Below are 22,783 nucleotides of genomic sequence, written 5' to 3' on the forward strand. Positions count from 1 at the left end.
TCCATTATATAATCAACAAATTGGTGTTTCTGCTGGCTATTCCCTTTCCTCTTGCCTCCATAATAGCTCTCAGTTCACTCAGACATTTGCAATTCATTTAGTAAATGGACAAAGTAAGCATTTGGATTTTTACCAGTTGTGTTGCATTGTGCTGATTGCAGCTGTTGCATTTCACTGCAGAAATATCTACTTTTCAGCATAGGTAGGATCATCCTTCAGGCATGTGCCTGAACATGCAAGTGCCCTGTCCATCACCTGTGTTTTCTGCCTTCTTGATGTAAAAAAATCTTTACATCTCCAGGGAATGAAGAATCTCAGCGTGGGCTGGTAGCTTACCTGTGTACAAAAATTTCCACCATGTAGCAAAATATAAATCTACTCATTTTACTTTATTAATCTCACTAAATTTACTGATTTCATTTTCAGTTGCTCATAATTCCATATAGCTCCCATTCTATAGGATAAATGTTCCATTTTCAGGCTCATCCTATCAACTCTCTTCATCACTGCCTTACCTGATTTGTTTCTGAGTTTAAAGAAAATACAGTATAGGTATTTCAGCACAACAGTTCTCAAGAGGAAATTGAGGTTTTCCATTATGAATAATCCTCCCCACACGTCCAAATATACAGTTTTACCTCATTTATTTTATACAGTTGATCTGCAAATCACTCCACCCTGCTTTGGGTTAGAGTACACAATATGGAAGAGAGTTACTTATGTATTTAACTCCAGCATGATATACTTTGAAATGCAACTAGCATGTTACATTATTAAGTCATTGAAGTTTCTCATTTCCAATACTTAGGCAATATGAAATAACTAGAACTAAAAATTCACAGACATTTTCAAGCTAGCTCAGCAGTAAAATACAACTACCTGTTACAATTCAAGGTTGCTGAAGTCCACAACCCCTAATAGCCCAAAAAGTCTCTACGGCAAATAAATAAAAAAAGAAACCTTCTAAAATTATCTGGCAGGGGCAGACTAAAGCAGAGGATTCTTGTCGTGGGAGTTCTCCTGTGCTACATTTACATTCCCAATAAGCAAGTCCAGACATATTTGTTTTTACACAGTCGTTTCCACACCAAGACACATTTCCATTTCCCTCTCCCTTCTTCTGCTTTTGTGTTCCATCGTCCACATCAACAATTAGTGGAAGTGCCTGGCTGTGCCTGTTCACATTGTTCCCAGACTTTTCTCTCCCTCAGTGAGTTCTGAAGACCATGCATTATTTGACATGACATGACTTGGAGGCCTTCTACAGCAATGGCTGTATGCAGGGAAGCAGACAGAGGCAAGGAAGAAGTTAGTCCTGGTTACATCTGGAACAGTAGAACTCAAGTCAAGATGTGTTAATCCCTTATCACAAGAGCCCAGGTGACTGAACTTTAAATTACTTAAGTCTTGTAAACCAAAAACCACCAGAAATAAAAACAGCCTAAAGGTCAAGCTCATTGGCTCATTGCTCTGTTTGTTTTGTGACATGAAAACACAGGATATTCATAACATGGGGTTTTCCCCTGAAATAATTAAATATCTATTGTATTTTCCATCACGGCTCATTTCTCTGCAACATGAGCAATTTGCCAGCTTGTCTATACACACGGGATGTATTCAGTTTAGAGCAAACAGCTGCACACAGGGCAGCTTTCCTCCATACACACAGGCTCTGAACTTCACAGAATCACAGAATAAGATGAGTTGGAAGGGACCCACAAGGAACATCAAGTCCAGCTCCTGGCCCTGTACAGGACCATCCCCAAGAATTCCACCATGTTACCAAGAGCGTTGTCCAAACGCTTGAACTCTGTCAGGGTTGGTGCTGTGACCGCTGTCCTGGGGAGCCTGTTCAGTGCCCAACCACCCTCTGGGTGAAAAATCTTTTTCTAACATCCAACCTAAACCTCCCCTGACACAGCTTCAGGCCGTTCCCTCAGATCCTGTCACTGGTCACCACAGAGAAGAGATCGGTGCCTGCCCCTCCTTGGCCCCTCACGAAGTTGTAACTGCAGTGAGGTCTCCCCTCAGTCTCCTCTTCTCCAGCTGAACAGACCAAGTGTCCTCAGCTGCTCCTCACACGGCTTCTCATCAAGGCCCTTCATCCTCTTCGTTGTCCTCCTTTGGATGGTCTCTAATAGTTTAAAGTCTTTCTTGTTGTGTGGCTCCCAAAACTGCTCCCAGCACTCGAGATGAGGATGCCCCAGTGCAGATCAGAGCGGGACAATCCCCTCCCTTGCCCAGCTGGCGATGCTGTGCCTGATGCCCCCCATGACTGCTGGCCCTCGTGACTCCAGGGCACTGCTGATTCACATTCAGCTTGCCATTGACCAGGACCCCCAGCCCCTTGTTGAACTTCATATGGTCTTGTGTCCTTACCTGTTTTTTAAATTAACCTAGTCAGGTGCACAGAACATTCAAGACCATAAAACACAAACAAAGGAACCTATTGCCCTCTGAAAACAAACTTTTAGAAATATATAGAGTGAGTAGTTAGTATCTTCTCTCACTTTGTTGCTGAAGTCAAGAAATTCGATTTTATCATTCCTCCAAGAGAAGATGATTGATCCCCAGATGTAAGTTTCCAGATTTCAGCTTGTGTGTCACAACTCTCACCCATTAAAATGCCATTGATCTTACAGCCTTTTCTTTTACATGTGTGCCTCTTCCTTGATTACTTCAACCCAAATACTTCTGTTTCATAAACTTGCTGACAAAACAGTATATGCAGATTATGGCAATGAAATATAATTTTTTTCATTTTAAAACATTTATATTTGAAAGTAAATTTCAAATAATTACCCACAGAGAGTTCAAACACATTAAATGCTCATAAAAGTTTTAAAGTTTACCCGGGTAAAAAAATATATAAATAAAAAATCCTCTCACAATTTTAAATGATTGCAGACTTTTCTCAAGTTACATTGAAAAGAAATTTCTTTCTGAAGTCTTTGTCACATGTAATACTTGGTCCCTTCAGTCAAATGTAAGACAAACAAACACGGACTTTATTGTGTGTCACAACAGATTGCAATGCACCAAGTATCAGTATTAGTTTCAGTCTTTATCATCAAGAGAGCAGCTGCTATTTATCTCTTCCCAAATTGCTTCCTAGTATTACTTTCAATCTCTGTTCCATTGAAAAAAACAATTTACGACTTGGGGTTTTTTTTTTGTAGTTTTTTTGTTTGTTTGTTTTTTCCATTTTAGCTATCAGGCACAAGAGAATGTTACTGGAAGTGGAAAAATAGGAAAGCAGCTTCTGTTTGTAATGCAGGTATAAATAGCAAAGAGGGAAGAATAGCATCTTGAAAGTTTGAAAGATGTAAAGCTTAATTTTCAAATGTAATTAAGGATATCCTGATGCAAATGGACTGGCAGGATCTTCAAACGCTGTAAAGGAACCTAAGATGCCTAAATTCCTTTGAAAATCTCATCTCTTTGAGCTACTAGCCTTCTTAGCACCTATTTTCTTTTCTCCAGGCTTAATCTTGTGAATGGCATTTCAAGTAAATTGAGTCATCTGCTGTTTGCAGATTTTTGGATCTGAGACTACAGACAGATGGGCATCAAAAGCGAATGAGTTACCAAGGCTTACCAAGTTACCACGCATTTTCTCTGACAATGAAAATAAAACATACTGGCTAAGTGGGAAGGCATTGTAAGGCAACATCCTTTGTTCAGCACTGCAGGGGGACGGGAGGATGCACACAGTCTGTTGGGAAATCCAGCTGGGGAACAGCAGCTTCCCTTGCCTTGGTAACTACTGGTCGAGGTCCACCAGGACAGCAGAGGAATACTGGTGAAAAACAGTTTTGTCTGACTAAGTAATGGAGATGAGCCCACCCCGTACATGGTTAAGTAAGACATTTCCTCTTTTACTGACTCGTGTTTTACAGCTGGAAATGAGAAGAGGTCCTTTAACAGCAACTTTTGGATGCCAACTGATGACGTGTCCACAGGTCTGCAGCAGTGAAAAGAGCCAGAACTCTTAGTACAATACAGAAAAAAAAGGAATTCAAGTAATTGCACTTTTTGAATTACTGGATTTACTTTATAAAGAAAAATGCTGGCATGTACTCTCCTGCCTCTGCGCAGCTTAAAGCACATAGAGTCATTCTAAACCACATTAAAAATATAAGTAAAATGTATAATTAATCACCACTCAACTAAAAGAAGCCTCTTAAATTAGTATTTACCCTTAACACCAACTCACTAAATAAAGAGCAAAGAGAACAGCTGAATAACATCTACCTCCCGTTCTTTTCAGGCTATAAATTTTATGTTTATGTATAGTGTTGGCTTAACTTTTCAAAGGGCAGAATCTCCCCATTTCCCCATAAAAATGTAGAGTTCATCCAGAATTAGTGGAAGGAGCATCTAATAATAGTGTTGAGACCATGCTGGTATTGTCTCTCCTGCTCTAGCTGACAGCAGCACTCGAGAATGCCCAGCTCCAGCAACTGGAAGGACAAGTCAGTGGAATGCAGGAAGGGAGACAGAATGCCTGCAAACTCTTTGGAGATTGCTGTAGATTGAACATGGCTGGTAAAGGGCCATTTCAGGTGTACCCAAACCCCATTTTCTTGACTATGTAGATGACTACATGTGAAATGGCTGTAGATGCCTTTTTTTAAGGATTCTACAACTGATGTGCCACCAGTCATACAGAAAAAATAAAAAGACTAACATTTCACAGCTTTCAACAACCACATAAACCACATGGAGTGTGTGATAATTAGGCACACTCATTGGTACCACTTTTGATGCTGGAAATTAAAATAGTCTCCTCTAATTTATCTAATATCCTCAATCCTTGGGCTTCCTGATCAGGCTGCCAAGAGGCCTAAGAGTGTTATTTTAAGACATGGCAGGACTGTCTGTAGACATTAGACTGGAATGCTTTCACTTCACACATATTTTCAAAAAGCAAAAGGAAAAATACTTCCCATGACTGCTGACTCAGGTTAACGTTATACATGGGTTTGACTTGGGTTGAGCTTATACATGGATCCTTCTGAAACAAATACCATAGGAAGAAGGTTTCGCTTATGATTAAGGTAAGGGAACTGGGTCTGAAGACTTCAGGAATCCAACTGTCACATTGCTATACAACATGGGAAAAGTTGCTTAAACTCCAGTCGTTTCCTTGAATATCAGCACTGCAGGGATGAAGTTGTTTCTTCGCACCTCCTCCAGCCAATACAATTTGTCAAGGCTTAAAATTCTTCAGAGAGTCTGTCTTCACCAACATATGTACAGACACCTAACAGCATTCAGTCATGGGTGGAAAGAAGATCCCACAAGACATTTTGGTGTTTCAGTGTGGCACACTAACACTTTAAAAGTTCATTCTTTGTGGACCTCAAGCCTCAGCCATTCATCAGTGCACAGTTTACGCCTCCTCTGCCCTCAGGCCATACAGCAGATAGAGACTCAGATTGCTGATGATTTAGTGCTCTTAGCCCGGAACTGTCTTTCCTCATGCTTCTTGGTTTAGATCACACTTCCAACACGGAAGCCATGATTAATAGTAACAGCAAATCCCCCTCTAATGAATTTATGCAAAAGGAATGACAACACATGATGAAAACCACATTCCAGAACATGCAATGATCTACTGAGAAGCTGGCAAACTCATACACAGCATAAGAATACTGACTAAGCACCTTTTTTTACCTCGTCCTTACTCTTCCTTTCTTTCTCAAGTCTTGTTGGGACTATTGTGCCTCCAGTTTCGACATCCATCTCAGAGAATCCTTTTCCCAGAAGTCTCTACACTACACTCCTACTAGTCAAATCCAATTTCACTCCTCAGATTGACTCTATGCCTTTGGAACAAGATCCAACCAACTGTGGAGTTCAATTCCATGTGCCTGTGTAGTGGCTGAACAATAGTCTGTCTCCAGGAACTTTCACTTGCCTGAGTGTGTTTTGTCAGAGCAGTGAAACCAGGGAGTTTCCACCCTTGGGGAAATTCAAAATCTGATGGGGCACAGTCCTGAGCAACGTGCTCTAGCTGACCACTGGGTCAGCAGTAACATCTGGACTAGACAACCTCCAGATCTCTCTCTCTTCCAAACTCAACAATTCCAAGGTTCTGTAAAAACACTTGTTTGCACTTATACCTGCTAAAATCCACATGGCCAAAAGCAAGGCAACACAGGCTTAGCAAACACATTAAATGCACACCTATTTAAAGGCATAGAACAGTCCTGTACCAGTGGAAATTTGCCAAGGATTAAGGCTAGGTAGCAAAAATAGAGTGACACACTTGAGCAATCTCTACATAATTCCTCTTTGCAGATTTCCTTGTACAGTCCATTCAAAATAAATAGCAAGCAGGTAACAATCCATTTCTTCCACTAGCCAGGCAACAGGCACTGCTTATGGCACCTGTTTAGTCCACCACATTCCTAAAGCCATCCCATTTCTATGGAGAACTTGTCTTCACTGAAAAGTTACTTCATGCTTGGACTCAGATTTTACCCCAATCTAGCTCACCAGGTACTGATTTCTACAATTCCATGGAAAACACGTTTCCAACCTCTTCTAAAGGAAACAACAGACATGTAGCTTCTACAAACGAGACCCAAACTTCAGTCATTCATAAATGACCCTTGGTAAGTCTGTAACTGGAAGTCCTGTGTTTTGTAGAGTTGTCAGGCAGCACTCAGAGAGGCTTGCTTTCTTCAGCTTGCAGAAACAGAGTATTTTCTTATTTTCATTGTTCCAGCAGCATTACTGACATGAAAAGTTGACTGAAAAGCGCACAACGCCTGTTGTAAATAAATGACGATAAGGGCTTCAGAACATGGCAGACAATGCACTCACTTCCACCTAATGAATCGCCAGTTGTATGAATGTGTTCTCCAGCAGCTTAAAAAAAGGCATATAGCTCTCTCACCCTGGTCACAAAAATAGATTAAGTCTTCATCTTATGACACAGGTTCTGTTTTTGGAGCAGAACGTCACAGGCACCCTTTGCAATAATGACCATAAGGTCCGAAGAGTCACGGTGTGTGAAATAAATGACAGCCATGAAACACACACTGCAATGCATTTGCTCTGCATCCCACTGGGTCACGCTTACATAATGTAATTTACTGTCAAGCTAAATCTTATGAAAATTTGAAGGATGTTATAAAGCATTCTATGAATCCTCAGTGTCAAAAACTGAAATACTGTGTTAAGTTTCGGCTCTCTACTGTGTAAATAATGCTTTCATGCTTTAAAGATTTCATATGTATTTATATGCAAGCAACTTAAGAGAGACAGTAATACAGAAGCAAACACTAAACTGAAGCATTACACTCCAGTTTCTACAACTACCTAAAGAATAAACACAAAAATCATTCTGCAGCAGAAATTGTCACATACATCAGTGTTTTAGCTCACTGCTAGTATGAGAAATAGTTCAGTAGCAGTACAGAACTGTGTCACCAAACAACCAATAATAGTTTATATTTATTGATGGCATCTTATATTCCTTATGTATGTGTGTACATATGTTTTCCTTTTCAGTAGAAAACCCACACTCCATTCAAGATTGAAATCTTTTACTTTTAGCCTTTGAAGACATGCACAAGTCTCCCTGTTTGAGAGACTGTAACACTTTCTCAAGGGTGCCTACAGTGCAAGCAACAGTAGAAAATTGAGACAGCAGCCCCCTGCAACCAGATCAAGGCCTGGAGCCAATTCCCAAAGCCTGGTGATCGGTCTAGGGTAAAACAGCCCACATTGTGACATCTCTTGTCTGCTGTTGATGTCTTCCTGGATACTGCATTTCTCTTGTAACCAACTCTGCTCTTTCATTATTCCCTGTGCATGGGATGCCTTTTGACAGAAATTCAGCTTTTCTTCAAAGGGATGGGAACCACCTGTGTTACTTCACTCAACATGAATGTCCACAGATTGGGCAACCAATGCTGACTCAGTTTTTGGCTCCTTTCTGCTCCCATTAGCCCTGCCAAGCCAGCACCTGGGCACACCAACCTACTTCCATGACTGTCCGTATACCATCAACAAAATGAGGTTTGAATTCTGGTTTCAGTCATATCTGTGTAGCTCCCTTGAATGCAATGTGGTGCCCAGGTGAAGCTGAGCAAAAGCTGAACCCTGTGGGTCTGTGAACAGGTGCTGGAACCTCCTAGGTAGAGATCACTACCCTCAACTTCACTCCTGATCCCTCTGGAGCATGACTCTTCTTCTGTTCCACTAATTCCCAATACAAGCATGGTGTAAACTTCCCTGAGGCCAAAAGTCTCACCATCCACATTTCTGTGAGGTTCCTTCCACATTCATGACTGATTTCTCCAAGGAAATTCGCATTCCTCTGAGCTCAAAGTCCTCACAGGCTCACAAATAAACAAATACGGTCTAAGAGGTTGGGTGAGACCATTTAGGATAATCTCCTACTACAAAAAGTGATGTTTTATAAGACACCACACTTTTCTATAAGCTGATGGTCTGTTTGTGTTATGCTTTAGAACAAAAAAGACTCAGAGCTCCCTTAATTGCATTGCTAGCTGTTATGATTGTAAACATGAATCCTTTCTTTTATCCTTGAGATAAATTCAAAGTGCCATCTTAACACTCCTGAGCAAATACCTCTCGCCCCTTCCTGTCTTTAAATATATCAGCCCTTGAGGAAGGAATCCAAATTTAAACTTCAAGGCCACAGAGGCTCAGGACAACTCACAGCCCGCCCTGTGAGAGCGAGAACAGTTGCAGATTTAATTTTCGAGAAACATTTCTCTCTCCCCTGTCTCTCTCCCTTCACCGCCTTTTACCAAGAAAACAAACATTTCTTTCATTCCTAGATCACACTGGAAGCTGATTTCTTTTCACCTTTGAAAGAATTCACTAGATTATTCCCCATCTGCAGCTTCCTAAAGCGATTCCTAGACTGAAGTGCTGTTCTCATCAGCCCACCCTGCAATTACCGGGAGACAAGAAGCACCCTGCAAAAACTGTGACAGAACAAAATCATTTCACAGTGATTTATTAGGCATGCAGCCATTAATGACTTTGCAAGTGTGGAAAGCAAGATGGAGGGGCAGAGCCTCAGCCAACAGTAGCTGTCAGAACATCACTGTCATCTATCAGGTTAGAACTATTTAAGCCATCTGATGTTCAGCCTGGCATCCCAACATAACACCCAGCCTGGAAACAGCAATAAATTTTGACATTGAGGAGTCTCTTCAAAATCACAGAGGCTGACAAAGAAATGGGAGAAAGTATCCAGAGATGTTTCTTTGTGTGGCATTGAAAACAAAGAATCCTGATCTCCCACCACATCCTTCCAGGGCATCAACTCTGCTGTCAGGGCTGAAATACCAGAGGCAAGAGCGACCTCACTGAACTGAAGATGTTTTGATATTCATCCACAGATGTTACTTTTGTGCTTATTGTGACAAAATTTCTTTGTTCTTTTGAATAAAAAGTCACCTTGCAATGTATTTGAGAAAAATCCAAGAAGTGCCAAGCTCCTGCAATTCCCACCTGCTGAAGAGCAGTGGGTGCTTGGCACCTGGCATAGTGAAGCTCTTGAGACAGGTTCTGCTGTCAGTTGCGCTCATGTAAATACAACAACTTTGCTGGTACTGACTGAACCATCCCAGATGAAATTCAAAGTAAACAAGAGCAGAATATCTCTTTTTTTTTTTTTTTTTTTTTTTTTTTTTTTTTTTTTTTTCAGCACCAGGGCCTACAATGGCAATGTTAACATTAGAACAGATTGATTTTGCAAAATGACAAAAGAACATTCTGATCTCACTGCTGTGAGCTCCTACTCAGCAGACAATTGCATCCCATCTCAGAATAGAGTTTTTAAAATGTTCAAAGCAATGTGCAAGCATTATCTTGTAATGGCTTAAAAAGGAATTTTATAATGCTAATGCCTTCATATTACAGATATGATGCATTTAGAGAGCAAAGGTTTCTATTTAAAACTGTAGCAGCTTTCAAAGATATTCAGACCAGAAATTTCCATTTAGGCATCTCTAATTTCAAGACTTCTGAATGTGCTGCTGGGACAGACAGAGGTTGACAGGACCTTTACAAAGGCTCCTGCAATTATATTATTGTCCATCTAAATTACTAGTTTAAGTCAGTTGTGTATTTACAAATAAAACAACAACCAACCAAGAAGATGTTCCATCATTCCAGCCATTCAGCAAACACTTCCCTGCCACACTACAGAATACAGTGGCCCCTTCTTTATTCTTGGCTACTGAACAGAAGATGAGAGCAGTGAGGAAAGCCAACCTGCAGGAACTTAGTGATCCTCCACCACCCCCAGAAGGACAGGCAAGGCACCACCCACCTGTGCTGAAGGAGACTGGGCACAGAAAGAAGGTGAAAATAGAGTGTTCCCAGGTTTTTTGTATCATGTCTTGTTCTTCCTTGAGAAAGATGTACCTGAGAAAACCTGGAGTGTTGCAACCACAAACCAGCTTTCTTTAACGGATCCATTTTTTCCCACTGTCAAAGACAGACCCAAAACAAACTATGTGGGAGACAGAAGTAATGTGTACAACCTTCTTTTCAGAAATCCCTATTATTCCACAATCCTCTAATTAACCTAATTATAGTGTATTTTGCATCCGTCACCTTTTTTTTTCTTTTCACAATATATATTACTTTTTCAGTCAGCGTTTCTACGTGACCAATAAATATGTTTTAGGCCAGCCTGCATCACAACAGTACCTCTCTGTCCTATCGCTTTCTCTTTCAGAATTGACTCCTCTCTCCTCTCCTACTCAGACCTTGTTAGCTCTTCTCTTGTAGCTAATTTGAAGATCCAAATGAGCATGAATTACATGCCTCAGCAATAAACATGATCTCAGAAACACAAAGAAGAGGATGAACAAAATAAAAATTACTGTCTGGTGAAAGCTCCCTTGACAACTACAGCTACACTGACAGGCGCCACTGAAATAATAGGAATGATGCTTCAAAACAACAGCCAAGACAACGTTATGAAAGAGAAAAAAAAACAGTCTAAACAGATCTTTTCAAATGCAGATTCCACTGTCAAGTAAGGAGAATGAGAAAAATGTTCTTTCTTACAGCACAGCCATGTTCAAACTCTGCCAGATTACAGAAAACCACTAAAAATGTGCGTACAACCTGAAAGACCCTGGCCAGCCCAAAGTCCATTTAAGGAATGTTAGAACGATGTAGAATGGAAGAGAAGGATCATATCTTGGGGATGGAGAGGAAGGATTGAAGGTGTTATCTCATTACTAAATCTTGAATCACTTCCAACTGGGTGAACAACAAAACTTATGTTGACTTCAGTGCAACATCAGGCATTTGCAGGCTTGTATCTGAATCACTGCCATTACCCAGGTGACAAACTGCAGAGCAAAAAGCCAAGAGATGGATGAACACGAAAAATTATGACCCACTACTAAAAATGCTCTATCCAAGACAGAACTAAGGCAACACTCATAAAGAAAGGTTGTCCACGGATTAGGGAGAAAATTAGGCAAAAACGTTAGCATTCCTCTATCAATAATGATTTAGTGCAAAGGAGTTCCTTAGGTACTTTTTTCATGTTAGCTTCACACCATAAAAGGAGGAAAATTGTTCTAAGTTCTGGTGTGGTCACAGATATCTGGTGGTGAGCAGGGATTTCAAAAACACCAGTTGGATGGTGTAAAATCCTGCAACAATCACAGGACACTCCAAAACTACCTATGGCTCCTGAGCAGGCAGAAAATGCAGCTCCTGGGAGCAGCAGTGGGGATGCAGCTGCCACAAGAGTTTCTGGCTAGACTGAGTCAGAGGTGGGGGGGGGGGCAGTGGAAAGAGATGGCAGAGACAATATTGCAGGCAGGGTGGGAAGGAATAATGAGCACAGGGTGAGTGGTGCTTTGGTGTGGTACATTTTATTTGCTGGTATTTTACATCCCTATTGTGAAGTACTACTGGCAACATGGTAAAGTTTATTGCCTAAAATCTTCTGTCACAAATACATAGGCAACACCCATGTTAGCAGAAACAGACCCTTTTCTTCTAGTACTGAATGCACTCAGAGCTCCAGAAGTTTGGCTTGTGCTCTTGGGCTTGCATTCCTCCCCAGAGAAAAATAAAATCTGCAGAAGAGTCATGTATTTTTCCTCCATTTTATTCCACACACTCAAGACACCTAATAAATTTGCTTTGACTTCTTATTCTTTCCTAAAACAAAGGAAAAACTTACAACCAGAAATATCTTTTTGCTCCTTGGTGGCCTGGCAGAGACACGGGTAGAACTGTTTCCCACTTTGAGATAATGAGATTTAAAACAAACTAATAAACAAAAAAACCATAAACACCAACAATCAATAAAACACAGAGTGCACAGGAAAGATAGAAGGACTTTGTCATTTCTTGCCAGAAGCACTGAAACCAAAAGTACATCAGGACTGAGAATAGAAAACTAATAGCTACATAGATCACAAGAACAACCTAATAGTAAAATAATCTAATAGTAAAAAACTAATAACCTAAGTTTTGAGAGGCATGTAATTCTGAAGATGCAGCCAGTCAGCCTTTTAGTACTCACTAGAAATAGAAACTTTTGATCTGTGGTTATTCCGTATCTATATACTCTAATTTCTTGTGTGTTACTTTATAGTGGAATATACAAAACAAAACAGAGCTGGTGAACAGACTGCATGGCTCACTAGTCTGCTCCACTGTGAATACAACTGCCCTGCTCTTTCGGCAATGACCAGACTGCTTGGATCCAAATCTGAGCGAGCTCTGGGTTGCCCAGCCCTGGGAAATTCAGAAGTGGATTACTTTTGAGAGAGAGGGAAGAGTCAGATTAAACCCGGGTTCAGCCACAGGCAGGGACAGTTCCCGGAGCCGAACCTGGAAATGTTAAAACCAGAGTTTGGGGGTGAACAGACCTTTTGCTAAACGGTGCTGCGAGTGTGAGAGGGAACTGGGTGAGATCAACTGAGCCAAACCCACAGCCCAAGGCACATGAGCACTTGTACAGCAGGGAGTAAGAGTCACTTCTGAAACTAGGATAGTGAAGATACTCCTCCGTGCCACGGACACTGCATCCTGAGCTCCCAGCACTGCACGGGGGGCCAAGACCCCACTCTTCAGCCCACGCCAGATGTGGAGGACTCGCCTGTTGCGGGAGTGCACCCCCAGCCCAGCATGCCCCAACTCCAGAGCTCGGCGCAGGAAACACCTCTCCCTGCCTTTCGCTGCGCACCATGTCAGAGAAAAACATGCCCAAGCCACGCCAGCTGCCGAAAGGGAGGAAGAGCAAGGAGCCACTTACGGGGATGTGCAGTCGCAACATGAGTTTCTTGTGGCTGGAGCTTTTCCTGCTGCTGCTGCTGCTGGAGGCATCCTTCTTCTTGTCCATGGCAGTGCTTCCCATGCCTTCACCCAAGCGCGGTGCTGAGCGATGGATCTGGAGAGGGAGGCTCCTCTTCCACCTCTCCCCACCGTCCCACGGGCCGCAGTTAGTCCAGGCTCCTTATTTTCTTTTTTCTTTCCTCTCTCTCTCTTTTTTTTTTTTTTTCCCCCTTCCTAATGGCCTTAGGAAATTTGGGGAAGCGGGAAGGGGGGGAGGCAAGCGGAGGGGGGAAGATGAGAAAAGCCAGGGAGGGGGAGGAGTTTCTCCAGCTCCGGTCTTTAATCCCAGCAGCGAGGTGTCAGGGGGGACCTTCGCAGGAGCATGAGATGCCCTCACAGACGCTGCTCCCTTTCTCACTCTTCCGCCCTTTCAAAAATATCCGGAGCATCCTGGAGGAGGGGGGGAGAAAGTTTCCTTCCCCTCGTCCAGCCCGGTCGCACTCTCACCGAAAGAGAGAGAGAGAAAAAAACCCAAAAACCCCCAAAACCCCGAAAAGGGGAAGACGCGCGGGCGACGCTTCTGGCAGAGCGGGGACTCCCGCGGGGAGCCCGAGCCGGGGGGGGCGGGGGAGGGAGGGAAGGAAGGCAGGAGGATGGGAGGAGGTGCCCGGGCGCTCCGAGAGCCCGGCAGGGTCCCCAGGAGCTGCAAAACGAGCACCACGCAACTTTCCCGCAGTCGGACCGCTCTCCGCGGTTGCCGCTCGCCCCGGGCCGCCCTGGCGGCCCCTTGGCGGGGGGAGAGGAGCTGGAGCTGTGCCTGCATTCCCCGGGCTGCCGGAGCACGGAGGTGGGCGAAAAGGCTGGGTTTCACCTTGCCAAAAACGCCCAAAGGCGGCGCGGTTCCTCTCCCTCCCGACCTCCCAGGCTGTCTCCTCGCCTCCCGCCCCGCAGGATTTCTCCCGGCTGTGCCCTCAGGGAGGGTTATTTCTTTCCCCCGAGGCAGCCGCTTCCCAGCCGCGCTCCCCGCAGCCCAGCCCGCCCGCTGCAGCGGCCCCGGGATGGCGCTTGGCAAGGAGGGGGGCCCCGCCAGGCTCATTCCCGCTGGGCAAAGCCCCCGCTGCCCTTCCCCCCCCCGGGCTGAGAGGAAACGTGTGCCAAGCCCAGGAGGGCCGCAGTCCACTCCTGATCGTAGATTTTTCCGCTCCCTCCCTCCAAAAAGCCTTCAACGCGCTTGCAAATTCAGCCGAGCGAAAGAGGCAGCTCGGCCCCCGCGGGCGAATGGATTTGGCGTCACAGAGTCTCAGAGAAGGAAAAGCTTCACCTGTGGCTGCTCTGCTGCCTCAGGGCAGACCCAGGGCAGTGCCACCCTTGGTGCCAGGCTGCCACTAGGGCTGAGAGTCTGGGACAGCAGAGAGAGAGGTGTCTTTTCTTTAGAACAGCAGGTGGTTTCTATACGCATAGAAACAAGCATACATTCTGCATCAAAATATGAGAGTTTGTTTTAGAAGTGGCTCTTTCCTTGACGATCTCTGCACCTTTTTACACGGACTGAATTTGAGGATAAGACCAAGCCCGTTACAGCCACAGACCTTTGATCACAGCACTTAAACTGAGATTTTCCCTGGGTTCAAAGCCGTGCGTGTATGTATTCACAAAGCCTGCACTGTAATCGCTCCCAACAAATCACAGAGGATTCTATAAAACAACGATTGAGGAGAGAAGGGGGAAGAGTTTTCCTCAAAAATCTTCTGAAAAAATACAGGGTTGCAGTGGTTATCATCAAGAAATACAAGAACTAAGATTTATTTCCCTCCTTATGGAAGTCTCTGTATTTAACAGGTGCAAAGCTCGGTCAGGTGTAAAGTCTGTAGCCACTTCTCTAAAACCATACAGAATTAAATAAAAATGTGACCCCTTTTCTTAATGTAATAGACAACTGTCCTATAGGTTCCTACAGGATATCATGGAAGGAAACAGACCTGGAAATGAGAGAGGGGTTAACAACATTGACACCAGGTCAGGAAGGGATGTGAATGGGTCTATAAAACCTGCTTTCTCCCAGCATTTATATGAACTCTGCCAACAAAGTGCTGTTGCCAAGGGATATGGGAATGACTGGAATAAACAAATGAAAAAATTACTAATAAGCGTGCCTATGAAAAAAACTGTCAAAATATTTTTCTAGCTACTGTGGTCTTGAAAGTTAAGAAATTAGGGAAGAAAAGGGTAGAATTTCTTTAGAAGGATTTTAGCATTGGTTATCGCAAGCAAGCAGATCTCCTGGCCATTCTTCATTAAATTAGCAAACATTCAAGGTGGAATAGAATCCACCATATAAATAGTCCTTTCCCTTGTTTATGCAAAATTGTTTCCCACAATATTATAATTTATTTTCTACATTTAGTGTTTTAAATTTTAAAATTTTTTTAAATTATTTTTTTCTTCTTTTAGATTGTTTATATGAATAATTGTGGTTATTGTAAAAGAAGCTTCAGAAAGTGATGTAAAGACAGTATTACCAAACTCCCAAACCTAAAAAACCCACAAATCAACCTCTCTCCATCAGCATATTGCCTTAAGCATGTTTATAACTTTCAGAATACCACAATAAGGGATTATTCTTATGTTTTTTCCTTTGACCCTCTAAGATCTCAAATATGACCTTTGATCCTTCAGTCATATTTTTAAACTTTTCATTGCAGCTCTGAGGATTAGAGACACATTAAAAAAAAAAAAAAACAACAAAACACAACCAAAAAACAACAAACCACAAAAAATACAACAAACAACAAAACAAAGCCAAAATCCTCCTACAGCTGCTAGACTTCAGGACCTTGACTCCTTGTAAAATCAAGTGTTAATAAGACCCTGCTATAAAATAATCACCAATTATTTCAGAGATTAAGGCACCATGTTCTTATCTTTCTTTGCTTTTTGTCTTTCATGGATAAATGTAGGCAGTATATGAACAAACAACACTGTAATCTTTTAATGAGATTTAAAGTTATTTTGATCAATTTGACTACCAACAACCATGTTTTCAGATGCATGTAAGCATCTGAATTACTAATTTCAGAGACAAATGGGTACTAAAACACTTTGGAGAATATCATAGAATCACAGAGTGGTTTGGATTGGAAGAGACCTTTAAAGATTATCTGGTTCTAGCCCCCCTGCCATGGGCAGGAACACCTTCCACTAGACCAGGTTGCTCAGAGCTCCACCCAGCCTGGCCTTGAACACTTCCAGGGATGGGGCAGCCACACTTACCACCCAAATACCTACAGGTTTCATGACCTCTCAGGGGGGCAAAGCAGAACAGCATTTCAAACACACCAGCCACACTTTGCCTCTCCCCTACACCACCTGAATGCTCCCCATTACTGTAACTCAGCCCTACCTGTAACTCAGCAGAAGCAGCACATTTTGGGCTACACCCTGCCACAGGACTTGCCATAGTTAATCCTTAAATACAGGTTGAGTCAATTTTTCCATAATAAATTTCCCTGAGTACATTCCTAAGTTTATAAAATAGCCATAAAACTTTGCTTTGAGCCTTGGTTATATCGATTATAGTTGCTGTAAGGAAAATAATATGTCACCAGCAAACTTTTGTGCTGAGATTTCACATGCAATATGTCGAGATTTTTTAAAGACTTTATGGTTAAATGAAAAAGTGTGTCTAAAAAAAGTGGTGAATGGAGAGAGCTATGTGAGTTGCTGGTGGGTTTTAAATCTTTATTAAAACAAGCATTTTTTGGTAATGCTTTAAAGTTTGTTGTTAGTAATATCATTGTATTAGAGAAAAAAAAGCTATCTGTGAAAAAAACTAGTATTTTTCCTCTGCAGATGACATATTAATCTTACTGTGAGCATTTAATGTAGATTGTTCACACATGCAATCTGTAGGTATATTTTAGGCACAAAACCCTGCAGAAGTCCCATTTTGGGGAACTAAATTTCCTACCATGTGCATATTCCATACCAGGATAAATATTATGATTTCTCAGATCAACCACATTATTTCTTAATGATATGTATATATGTATTCTTATTTGGGACTTTCAAACCTTTCTAAAATGCTTTCAGGATTTAGAGACAAATCTGTAAAAATCAAGATATTTTGAAATCTGGATGCCCAAGACCTTGTCTGGCTGTTACTGGTATCCAATATCCCAGCACCTACCTGTGCTTCATTGCAGCAGTTTTTCTCTTTATTCTCTTCTTATGTTAATATTTGGTCATCTTGGTCTCTGCACTTCCTCCTCTGCCTGTCCCTTTCTTTTCACATTTCATCTCTTGTTCTCATCCTTCTGATTTTGTTCTCCATCTTTCTCTGTTCTCCAATTTGCCACTCAGTTCCTTGAGCGCACTTGAAGTCAATTGCTCAGTTTCTGTTCAACACATTTATTAGATTGAATTCGACCCTGCTGCATAGGGCTCCTTAACTTAATTCCCAGAAAAATCTAATTAACCTGATGCAGTATTGGGATGCAGTAGTCCCTGCACAAGCCTTCTGTAGAGGCCAGAGAGGACACAGCCCCAACATCTGTCTGCCCACACTCACCTGCTACCTGCTGACACTTAGCACAGTGCAGGGCACAGATTTCAAGCCAAATAGAATATAGATTCAACGTGAGGAAATTCCTGTAGACAGCTAAATTGCATTGTTTTCAGCAAAACTGCAATTAAAATTGCCTTCCATGGGGAAATTTGCAAGAGAAATTGCAAGTCTGCCAGGAAAGCCTGAGTGGCTGAAGCAAGGTGAGATAATGAGGTTAATGAGAGGAGCTTCTTGTCCCCAGAAGGTCCCCAGGAACATAACAGCAGCAAAGAGTGACAAATGTTTATGCTGAAAGATAAGGTTGTGTGGAGGGATGGCTGTGCTTCCTCTCCAGGCTGTCAGACACCTTCTGGTACGTGAGTGGTTACTGCAATGAATTCTCTTGTCACCTGAAGCTCAGCAGCACAGTCTCCCCTACAGCTCCCTCCTTCCTGTCACACCATTTCTGCTGGGTGCTGGTCACTCCCTCCGGAGCTGTTGCACTGCTTCATCCACTGAGTCACTGTGATGTCTTCTCATCCGGACCACAACGCAGAGGAGAGGAAGTGAGAGAGAAGCAGTTTCATAGGAACTTTCTAGGCTGTTTCTCTAGTTTAATCTGACTGTTAATTTCTCTCAAACAGCCAAAGAAAGGGGCAGTTTTTTGAGTTAACTTCCTTTTTCACTTGCAGATCTTCTCTATCTTGACAACTGATCCTGGGTATCAAAAAGTTTCATTGAAAATGAGTAGGTTCATGGAATGGGTTTATTTGGTACACAGAAGGCTGTGGCACAGGCACCGGTGCAAGGATTAGCAGGAGGCTCCCTGTTTGGAAGCTGCAGTGCTTGCCTTACTGTGTCCCATCTTCATGGCTCCAGAGCCACAATCCCCACGAGGTTTCCCTCATGCTGAAGAGCACTGACCCCACAGGAACAGATGCAGGTGCAGGAAATGAGATGGGTGCATGGTGCTGTGACCTGAACCCCGTTGTGTGGTTGCATTAGTGCCAGCACTGTTCTGTAAACTATGTTGACAGGTAAGTTCTGTTTCTCATTTTTATCTCTACACTGTAAGAGTAAAATAAGAATAATACTCTCTGTCATCTCTGCTAGAAAGTGTCTGGGAGACCTGGCTAGGTACAAATATGAAAAACACATTTCTTGTTTGAACCACAACAGCTTGATAAAAGACCTTGAGGCTGATTTTTCAAAGTTCACACAACCTCTGTTGGTTCTGAGAGCCAGGAGAACCTTCCAATAATTGAAGTACCTTATGAGACATTATTTTTTTATATTGGTTTCTATATATAAAAAAATTTCCATTAACTGGAATGATGCTGTTCAGCCTGAAGTTTTCTAAGTGCTTAAGAGTCATAGAAGAAATGACAAAGCCTTTTTAAAGTATCTAATTTCCTCCTTACTGATACAGAAAAATTTCTTTTGTATTTTATACTGATTGTGAGTCAGAATTTCTGGCTGTTAGCCAAACACAATACTTTGAGCTTTTGATTTGCATATATAGGCCTACAAGTTAGACAGATAACCTCAATCAAAATTTAATATAACAGATTATATGCAAAACCAGTGGAAGAAGATTCATTTCCCATATTGAGTGATTTTTGTCAGTTGTGCAAATTAACACAGAGAATTACAGATAGAATTCAAGAGGAGTCTGCTTTTCATTTTCTTTTCCAACAATATGCATAATGCAGTACATTAGCTAAAAGAACATTTAAAGGAGGCAGAGACGTGGTTCTACCAGATATGTGTGGACATAAGAACAAAAAGTGTTTTCAGCAGCGCGAATCTGAAAGTACTTCCATGTTCTTCCCAGTGAACTGGGAAGAATTCAGAGAGCTGAAGAATTACAAACACACTTTCTGTGAGCCTTCTCTGTGTGATAATACCAGAATTTATCCCTTGGCATGGAGTGTGCTGGGCCTCAGACAGGACAGTGGGCAGGAACACCACTTTCCTTCTGGAGTGAAAAGGGTGAGACTGTCCCAAAACATCAGCTGTTACTGCCTGATGGTGCAGATGAAAAAAGAGGTGAGGTTTCCAAAGCAATCATAAGCAGTCGACTCCAGGATGGTCTGTAAGATCTCGAAGAAAATAATTTTTGCATGTTCAACTTCAAATTTGTTATGCTGCAAGGTACTGGTTGCACAGTGTCCCAGAACACACCTGTAACAGTGTTCCTCCACTTGACCTCCAGCTAAGACCTGTGACCTGTGGCAAGACTCTGTTTAGGGAAAGCAAAATTGCAACAGCTGTAAGACAATCCAAACATGTTATCTCACATGGTATTAACTCATAACAGGAGAGCCCCAGGAACCATCTTATGTGTGAAGGATCAATGAGGAGGTGATAGTTTATGGATGAGACAGAGGACTGAATAAAAACAGGAAGAAAGAGCAGAGTGATATGAAACCTCTTCTGCACAATGGCTTCCAGAGGATCAGAATGCACCAAAACTTTGCTTGGCTACTCACCTTGGTATCCAGGACCTATGGGTATCACAACATGTGTGCAACAAAAACCAAACATCTAAAAAGCATGAAAGGTGAATGGCAACTCCTCCTTGTTTTCATAAATAAATCGTATTTCTCTTGTATTAAGAGCACAGTCTTTCCAAAGTAGGCTTGTTTGCAACAACGCCAACACTTTCTTTAATCCCAGGTACCTATTCCGTGTAGTTGAGGTGCTGCAGGATTTGTTTTTATGCTTTTCCATGTGTGATGTGATGGGCACAGGCAATCATGATGAGCAGGTGTTTAGTGTGCATCCATGCAGATCCAAGATGCCATCTCCCCAGGACAAAAGGTGACAGGTTGGAAAGGTGGTTCAGAACTGTCATTTCCACCAGCAAATCAGAGCACCAGGGCACAGGCCTGAGCACTGTCCTGGAACTGTCCTGATTGTTAAATTATTCACAGTCCCTGCAGAGCTTTGGCTCAGGCTGCCTGCTGCAGCTCTCCAAGACACTGCCAAGGCATGGTTCAGGAATTAACACCAGTCAGGGGTCATTGCCAGTAGGAAGCTTGGTCATGGCTGCTCTGTCTGAGAGGTAAGAGTTTTCCTAAAAGCCTTGCTGTACCATCCGAGATCTGCAGCTCAGACCTGTTCCAAAAGGATGGAAATGTTAGCTCCTGGCTTTCCTGCATGCCTGGGCTCTCTGCAAACTAAACTGAAGTTATTCTTCAGCCTTTTCAATGCCTGTCAGGAGACCACTTCCATAGGAAGAGACCAACACAGTTCCTTCCCACTATACTACTCCTGGTTTTGGCAGAAAATGAGCCATACAAGGAGGAATCCTCAGATGTACAATGATGAAGGTACCAAGGGTCTTGATTATTAGCAAAACATTCTGACACATGAATGGTGATGGATATGTCCAGTTAAAGACTGCAGATTGTACATAACCATAGCACTGATGTAATTACAAAATAAGTATATATTTATAACATAGCAAGTGCAGATTTAACAAATTTCATGCAGTCAGATTCTAAAGCCAGGAGAATAGCTTTGGATCTGACTAACAGTGTTAGAAAATGGAGAAAATGACAGTAAGGAAAGGTTTATAATAACATAATTTCATGTCAGGAAGAATTTTTGTTTATAAATACAAAATACCTCAAAATCATTTTATTTTTATTGTTTTTCTTAAGAAGAGGGTCTAAAATCTTATCAGAAGATCTTTAGAAGCAACAGCTATCTAGAAATGGCCCTAGAACATAAAAGTGGTCCCCACAGTGAATCCAAAAAATAGTTAATATAATTCAGTGTAGCTTCATTAAGATTATTATTTTATTCTTGATTAAAATTTTGATTGTCTTATTATGCAAAGTACGTGGACTTCAGAGTCTTTAAATGAAAAATTGCAAGTTAACATTAGAGAGACATGCAAGCTCAGTAGATACATTGAAGGTAAAAAGTGAGTTAAAGAAAAGGAATGGCTCAAGGAGAACTTCCAGATGTTGAGGACAGATGGCAAAACGAACAAACAAAATTATTAATTGATTGTGTTCTGTTACTGATGAAAAGGTTATAGTTGTAATATTCCTAGATAGGCATGAATTTACATATGAAGGGTACAAGGTAACTAACATGAATCCTCAGAGTTATGCTGGCCATGCAATCAGAGTATTTTCTGCTGAATATCCTCCATAAAATGAAAGTAGTTCTTACCTTTGTAGATAGTAACTGATAGGTCCCCATTTTGGGCCAACTTAACTTCCAGCAGAAAGCAGCCAGTCCTCTCAGCTCTCTGGGTACTCAACTCTGCAGGGAGAGCACAGAGAACAACAGTTTGAATTTAGGTTATTTGAAGACAATTTGACTTCCCTATTTGTGTTCTTTACTCCTTCTTCAACAGTCAGCTTAGAGAGCCAAACAAACAGAAGCAACCAGCAGGAATCTCTCTTGTTTTAGTGCATGAGAACACAGTCAGAAGCTCACGCAAAGTGCTGGGAAAGGGAGCATCAATACAGTGCAATTGCCTGCTGGAATCATGAGACATGGGATACAAACATCTGCTTGGAAAGAGCAGATGTCAAGATTATATCCACTTCTACAGACCAAGAAAGTCTGCCACAAAGTGTGAAAAAGTGCTACTGCTGGATGACAGGGCAAGAAAGTCAGGAATCCCATGTAGGGATGGCACAGGATTTACATACTGGAGGAGAGTGAAGAGCAGGGGCATGACTGGAAAAATTGTGAAGTCTTGGATCAGGTGAGATGCAAATGATTTCTGCAAGCATCTCTGCAAGCTTCAGAGACAACAGAAAGTGTATAATCTTGACCTTATGGTTGTCTAGTGAAATAAAAAATTATTTTCTTTTATTTTCTGGTACACATAAAAATGTGGGTGGAAATGTGGGAGGCTCTCTAAGCTGAGTGAAATACGTTCATTATGCCCAGCATTACTGT

The 22,783-nt window shown here is 42.1% G+C and overlaps 1 protein-coding gene and 1 long non-coding RNA gene across 3 annotated transcripts in view; both read right to left on the reverse strand.

The window, feature by feature from the left end:
- PRKAG2 (protein kinase AMP-activated non-catalytic subunit gamma 2) overlaps positions 1-13,950 on the reverse strand; it is a 213,367-nt gene extending 199,417 nt beyond the window's left edge. The window contains exon 1 of one of the 2 annotated variants that reach the window (XM_032098701.1): positions 13,292-13,950. In XM_032098701.1, coding sequence (XP_031954592.1) covers positions 13,292-13,393 — 102 coding nt within the window. In that variant the 5' untranslated portion in view covers positions 13,394-13,950. The remainder of the gene's footprint in view (positions 1-13,291) is intronic. The other variant, XM_032098710.1, reaches the window with a different exon arrangement.
- Positions 13,951-18,930: 4,980 nt separating this feature from the next.
- Positions 18,931-22,197, reverse strand: LOC116439344. The gene is made up of 3 exons (XR_004238131.1): positions 22,043-22,197; positions 20,347-20,974; positions 18,931-20,096 (listed from the first exon to the last, which is right to left on the reverse strand). It is a non-coding gene; the product is annotated as an uncharacterized LOC116439344 (long non-coding RNA).
- Positions 22,198-22,783: the final 586 nt, after the last annotated feature.

The sequence above is a fragment of the Corvus moneduloides genome, chromosome 1, assembly GCF_009650955.1.
Source record: "Corvus moneduloides isolate bCorMon1 chromosome 1, bCorMon1.pri, whole genome shotgun sequence".
Taxonomy (NCBI): domain Eukaryota; kingdom Metazoa; phylum Chordata; class Aves; order Passeriformes; family Corvidae; genus Corvus; species Corvus moneduloides.